The 7,482-nt window shown below is 37.7% G+C and overlaps 1 protein-coding gene across 1 annotated transcript in view; it reads left to right on the top strand.

Moving 5' to 3' along the window:
- Positions 1–685: 685 nt before the first annotated feature.
- The window catches only part of LOC139714754 (neural proliferation differentiation and control protein 1-like), a 42,382-nt gene continuing 35,585 nt past the window's right edge, over positions 686–7,482 (top strand). Inside the window, exons 1-2 of the mRNA XM_071626421.1 lie at positions 686–734; positions 5,800–5,928. Of these exons, the coding sequence (XP_071482522.1) occupies positions 686–734; positions 5,800–5,928 (178 nt within the window). The remainder of the gene's footprint in view (positions 735–5,799; positions 5,929–7,482) is intronic.

The following is a 7,482-nucleotide window of genomic DNA, read 5'->3' as shown; positions in this document are numbered from 1 at the left end:
ATGTTTTTCCACTGAAGACTCTTTTCTTTTTTGCTTGTCAGCTTAAGAAACCCGAAAGTGGAAAGGGAGAAAGGAGCTGAGGACCTTTTTTTTTTTTTCCTTCTTCTTTTTTTTTTTTTTTTTGCTTTTTTTGTTGTTGCTTGTTAGCTCATGAAACCCGGAAGTGGCCCTCCACTTTTGAAAACGTTCCGCCGGCCATGAGGGTTAGGTTTAGGGTTAGAGTTTGGATCAGAGTTAGGATTAGGTTCAGGAAAAGGGTACGTTAGGGTTAGGATCAGGGGAAGGGTCCGGGGTATAAATTGCCCAGTTATTTTGATGAGTGGAATTACATACATTTATAAATTTTTTAGTTGTTTTGTTTTGTTTTGTTTTTGTTTGAGAAATTTTTCCTCCTGCTGATGTTGATTAGTATTGTTCTTTTGTTGTTCAATTTCTGTTAGGTTCAAGGCTTCCTCCGGCTCCCAACCCACCAATAGAGGTTGAGAAACCACCTTCCCTCGACCCCGTCCAGCCAGCTCCTGATGCTGATACCGGTGAGCTCCTGGCTGATGCAGATCCCGCCGGAGGAGAGGTTGGAGGTGCTGGTGCTGGTGGTCCGGACCAGGGAGTTGATGAACAACCAAACATAGGGGGCGGTAAGCAACTTTTTCCTTGTCTATATCTTTCATTAAGCTGCATTTACACCATGTTCCAGGTGGCCATGGCAGCCCCATTTGCCAGAAACGCAGTGTGCCGTGGGTAGATGAGACATAATTCTCCTGTTTTTCCCTCTTCGCATTCTAGTCTTGTTTGTTCCAGTCCTCGCCTCGGTGAACATATAGCTATCAGATGCTGTTCTCACAGCGTCTGATCAGGCTAGATTATCAATATTTTCTGTCTTGTCTCGCTACGGACTGCCGACAAGTTTTGTTACGGTCTATTACGTGTTTCATTGTGTTCACCCCGTTTTATCACGGCATACAAAATTTCTCATAACACCTGGACTGCTGTGGCAAATTTTTTGACAGTTTTTTTGGGTTTTTTGGCAATCACGGTCTGCCACGTTAGACAATCCTGTCACACCGCATCATTTCACGTCCATCCCGGTCTTTCCACGGTGGCCTGAAATGGGGGTGCCGTAATTGCCGGGAACATGGCATAAATGCAGCTTTACCTGAGCTGCCTTCCGCCACCTAGCTGTTAGCTATGAATAGAGATTCAAGATACAAGAGCAGTGGAAGTTATCTCACTCTCAATAAAGCTCCCGTAAATGGTTCTGTTGTGTGGATGGAGCTTAATTGGTGTGCTAAATACTCAAGTTAAGCAGAATTGCAGCAAATCAGGTGCCCTCTTTGATGCTATATGCCAGTAACGCAGTGTGAAACACATCAGTTTTTAGGCTGCTTTCTGAGTTTTCTAGGAAGAAAATGCTCTATCCATTTGACAGGCATGTTTTTTCCATTACCTTTTATTAGTTTGTGAAATTTTCTTATTTCACAGACATCAAATGCATACCAACATTTTACTAGATTTCACAAGATTTTATCACAAATTGCATACATTGTTCTAATTCAATGATTGACACCTATCATATAGTAAGGCAATGTTTAGGATAAATGAATTGCTTCATTGATGATAATAGCTTTTAACAACTAATCTTTAAAACCACTATGATTTCCTATCTGTTGTAAAATCTGCTGTTAAGTGCTACAAGGAAATAAAAAAAATCAAAACAAAATAGGTTCATTGCACAATGCTAAATATGAATACATCAAAAGCGAAAGTCATCGCAAATGGGAGCTATTTGATTGTTGTTGTCTTTTTTTTTTCTAAGGCCAATTGTCTGTGATGTAGCTTTCAGAGTGCAGTGTGCGTATGACATTTGAGTGACGAGCAAAAATTTAGATCATGTGTTCCTCCGCAATTGGACTTCCGCGCTACTTGACCTAGATCCAGTCGGCCAGGATGATGTGTCACCACGGTTACCGCTCAGGGGAACAGATGGTCCACCTTGGCGCGGTACTTGAGCCACTCGTTATATTTTGAAATTTACAGGCTGCTGAGCTGAAGGAAAATTAAGGAAAATGTGACGGCGATCGCAAAGCTTTAATAAGGTTCTATTTTCAATAGATTGCAAAGGTATTTCTGATGTGTGTTTTTTTGTCGCACTGAGATTGATAAATGACTTTTGAACGGAGCTCCGCCTGCTTTAAAAATGTAAGACAGGTTGAAAAAAAAAACATCAGCCTTCAAGATATGCTGCTCGGGAACTTTTTTTTAACGTATACCAATTGGAAGTGTTCTGTGTTGGTCTATCCTCACCAATCATGGTATTGTAGAGATAGTGCAGTGACAGCATGGAGTAGTGTTGGCTACCTCGGGCCAACAATGCAATCTGTGTGTGCTTAGTATCAAATTGTGGGAATGCTCGTGACATTTGGCTCGTATCCATGGCAACCGCATCCCAGGAGATGCTTCTCATCCAATGTTTCATTCGACTCACTGTGTTTGCGAGACGTGAATCCAGTTGTGCACCACACGGGAGAAGTAATTTCAAGTCAATAACAAAAGCATTTAAAGAGTATCAAATTTTTTGAAATATAGGTGCACTGCAAAATCTTATTAGAGGAAACCACAAAATATTCAATTCTTGTAATCCTTTTCATGCTTTTAAAAGATCACAGAACATCTTCAAGATTGAGTTTAAAAAGTATCTTCACAATTGAGTTTGTAAATAAATATACAAAATCCTAAAACCTTAATGTGTCATTACAGTTATCTTAATCAATATATGCAAACAGGAGGGTTTACTTGAAAAGATTTGAATTAAAATGGTATTCCTTTGTTGAGTTAATTTTGATGTCGATAGAGAATCAGACAAGCAGCATGTTTACGTGTATGGAAATCCAATATGAAATGACAAAGTAAAAGAAATTTTGCTTACATGTTTCTATGAAATAATGACCTAGGTTGCGACCTCTGCCATGCTGCTTTTTCTCCTGCTAGCAGTTTGTCTACCACTCCACCTGGTTTCTCCTGCTTAAGATGTATTTTCTCCTGCTTAAAATTTAGCTTTTCATTCAATTCAATTCATTTCAATTCAATTTGGGTTTTATCATTAAAACAGCAAGTGAAAATCTGAAGACTAACCGTGTTTGGTTTACATCAAATTTGATGACAAAATTATTCAACATTACAGCAGCGAGAGAAGGAAATACACCAAACTAACACTTTAAACAATAAATAGTTCATATTGACCCCCTTCCCCCTCAAAAAAAAAAAACACCACCGTACTATATTGAATTATCATAGAAATTAATAACACCAATTCTTACAACAGAGAAACTGCATTAAGAGAAGGGATATTGTACATACGCTCACATACATGTATTATAATTCGACATACAGTACATAATTCACACATTAAAACTCTTTAGATATTTTCAAATGAATAAATATGCATTGCATTAAAATACCAACAAATAAAGATTAATGCAATAATACACAAATATCTAAATTAATTTCAACCAGCTGCTGATTGATTAAAGTTATGGAAGAGAATGAAAAAATCAGACATGATATATAAGGCAAACATCTTAAAGGGATGGTGTAGTATTGATGGAGATGAGGATCGGGCTTTAAACTTTTTGAAAGATACTACATTTGTATTAAAGAAACCACATATGAAATAGTACAGAGCATACATTCTAAGAGGAATCCAAAGTTTATTTGATGAAAATCGGTTTTGGAATTGCTGAGACGTCCAAAAACAAAGTAAAACAAAGTGATCCTAATAAAAGGTGGGTCCCACCTTGTATTACAATCGCTCTGTCTTGGAAATCTCAGCCATTTCAAAACCAATTTTCATCAAAGAAACATTGATATCCTCTTGGACTTACATGCTCTTCTACATTTCATGAGAGGTTTCATGTTATCCCACCAAAATGTTAGTAACGTAAAGTTAGGTCTCAACCAAAACTATACCTTCCCTTTAATATGCAAAGACACCAAATCAAGGCTTTCAGTATTGAAAGAGAGAGAGAGAGAGAGAAAAAAAAAAAATCTCCTGCCAAACTTCAGTTGTGGCACATATCTTGAAAAATAAGGCTAGGATGGTAGTACCAGAGAGCATTATAACCCTAGAACTTTAAGGGCCCTTCAGCGGACCCTGGACCTGGGCCGCAAGGGACTTCACGCTAAGCTCTCTTGATATGCACCATGCAAGCAATATACTGTTAGTGCAATCAAAGTCCTCAGTTTGCAGGGGGCCCAGGCAGGATCCTTACCGCAGTAAAGTCTCTGCTAATGTTTTATGTTTGGTTTATGTGACATACCCAACGCATTGAACCCATGGGAAAGCATCATAATACTGTGAGCTTTAGCTGCGCGCATTTCCATGAGATGAAAACTAGATTACATCAAAGTGAGGCGGCACCAGTTTTAACAGCGTAATGGAGGTAAACACTGTACAACACATACTTGAAATCCTTGCATGTGGTCTAAAAGTGACTTTCATTACCATTCATGACCTACATTGTGTAATATCATGAGAGTTTCTATATTGTAGGAATTCAAAGATTGATGTTAACTTTAGGTTTTGCTGTTAAAGAGAACTACATTTGTACCTGTGTGTCATATTAAGCTTTGAGAAGAATTCACTATACAATTGGCCAGCATTGAATCTTAAAAAAAAAAAAAAAAAAAAAAAAAAAAAAAAAAAATATATATATATATATATATATATATATATATATATATATATATATTTAGATTCGTACGACTTTCTGCTATAAATACAAAATTTCCACTACATACCAAAAGCCTGTGTGCATAGGAAGTGTGTAACTAAATACCACACTTTCAGCTCACTGCCTTCATATCGCTTTACTTGTGATCAGGAAAATCATACTCATGTTTGGGCACAAAATTTGATTAGAATGGATGGATGGAAGTTAGTGCGTCATTAACAAGTCCAGGGTGTGTGAGCATGGAGTGCGAAGTATAAGTTCATGCCAGCTTCCAACCATCATATGATGTGTCATCTTGTAAATCATAACCAGCTTTTGCAAACTCTCATTACTTTGCACATCTGTGTTGTGTGTAAAGCCCTCATTCCACTGACCATTGCATGCATGCTCATCTGATCCCCAAATGCAAAAAAAAAGAGATATCAGAATTCAGATGAGTTGCGATGAAATCTGATGCGACAAGCTCCAGAGACTCACACCAAGGCTCACCGAGCATGATACCAACGTCACAACACTCCTAGAACCTGGACTCAAATTAACCTATCCGATGACTGTTTAGTCATTGGAAAATCAACAGATTGTCTTAGGACATTGGCTGGACTGGACATGCCTGATAGTCGCACAACACAAATCTAACACACATTGGATTGACTCAACACTTATCAAAAATTGACTTGACACTTATCAGACACTGATTAGACTTGTGACTGGAAGTGACTTCTGATGGCGTCCTGAGCTTTGGGCTTAGCTCCTTCATCGGATGACCTTTCCTCATCAGATCACACTAGACATGTCTGATACTGACCTACAATGTAATAGTTGACCAACACAGTCTGATTAATCAGACTGCGATCTGAAACACTTCAGTTGGTGGCTGGTAGCAAAAAAAAAATTGATTCTGACAAATGTACGGTGAGAAAAGAAAATCTCAGTGGGACAGGATAAAACGGAAGGAAACACAATGTTACCAATAATGTCAAATAATGAGGTCTGTCAGCAAACTTGATGATTTCTGGTTCTTTGCTTTTTGTAAGTGCAAACTTCTGTCATTGTTTTCATCTTTCCCTTGCAGATTTGACCAACTTTGCGGAGAAGGAGGCCCTGGCCAGTGACATCCAAGACTCCAACGCTCAGGTAGAAGTGGAACAGACAGAGAACAACAATGGAAGCGTCATTTTACTGGAAGAATGGCAATTTATTTGTAAGTATCAATGGCAACAAATACAGTTGAACCTCTCTTATCCGGACAAGTCGGGACCGGGGCTCATCCGGATATTAAGGGATTTGGCCGGATACGGGAGACTCAATGCTTTATACATGTACATATACATACACATGTACTGATGTAGCCCATTGTAGTACCACATGTAGTAACGTGTATACTGCAACCTTTTCATTGTTACATTTGGGGATGTTTGGGGATGTTAAAATGACTGAAGGTAAGCAATTTGGAAGGAAATTTGATGTAATATATGTTAATCATGTTGGAAGTAACTTGTGTGTTTGTGTAGGAGTTCTCAAGGAGTTGGGAATCCCCCTTTCCTCCCGTAATTATTTTTTTTTCAAAATCACGGTGAGATTGCATCCGTATAATAGAGAGATCCGGATAAAGGGAGGCCGGATAAGAGAGGTTCAACTGTATGAAGAAAAAAACCAGTCTGTAGGCTTGTGTGTGTGTGTGGGGGGGGGGGGGAAATAGATGGGAAGATTTATAGTTTATCTATTTTTGTTTTTTTCATAGTGATTGCGCCTAGCACTATCAAATCAGACGCCTCTTGATAATCAGTTTAATTTTGATGAAAATCTAATTTTACATATATTGAAAGCAATCAACTGAGATGACACAATAATTTGCAAAATATGATTGCAAGCTGCGATACACACTCATAAGGTGGTATAGTAAGAGAGAAAATGAGAAAAAAAATGAGAGAGAGATTAGGATCAGGGAGAAGATTATCATCAGCAATGACAGAGAGATTTATTACTCTCAATTACAACACTAGAAACAAGAGATGGAATACTAGATGTAGGCTTAAAGTCGTAGAATTTTAGAGATCAGATAAAAATAATCACAAACAAGATTATTATCAGCTATGACAGAAAACCATGTCACAAACAAATGCTGACAATAGGAGTAAGATGTATCATTATTGCCTTTTATCCGGACAATTATTTCTTTTAAAGGGATTGTATAGTTTTGGTTGAGACCTAATTTCAGGTTTCTAACATTTTTAGGTGAGATAATGAGAACCTCTTATGAAATATGAAAGAACTTGTAATTCAATGAGGAATTCAACATTTATTTGATGAAAATTGGTTTTCAAATGGCTGAGATATCCAAAACAGAGCGATTCTAATAAGTGTGGGGCCCACACTTTATTACGATTGCTTTGTTTTACTTTGTTTTTGGATGTTTCAGCCATTCCAAACCTGATTTTCATCAAATAAACTTTGAATTCCTCTTAAAATGGTATGCTCTGTACTATTTCATAAGTGTTTTCTTGGTATATCGCAAAAAGTTAAAAGCCCAATTCTCATCTCCACAATACTGTAGTATCCCTTTAATATGATATGCAAACTCTGTTATTCTCTAGTTAAAGAGGCTCATGTTGAATATACTTTAGCGAAGGAAATTTCCTAGCGTTGCAGTTATCAACACCAGGCAAGGTCATGGGTGGGGTATGATGGTATTTTTTAAAAGTTTTAAGTTAAGTATTTTGACTCTAACTTCAAACTTCTTGTGCACATTACAATA

Source organism: Diadema antillarum, unplaced genomic scaffold, assembly GCF_040938485.1.
Source record: "Diadema antillarum isolate AM-2024a unplaced genomic scaffold, OU_Dant_1.0 seq00002409_RagTag, whole genome shotgun sequence".
Taxonomy (NCBI): Eukaryota; Metazoa; Echinodermata; class Echinoidea; order Diadematoida; family Diadematidae; genus Diadema; species Diadema antillarum.
Note: the sequence above shows the minus strand (reverse complement) of the source record. Positions and strands in the feature narration are given on the sequence as shown.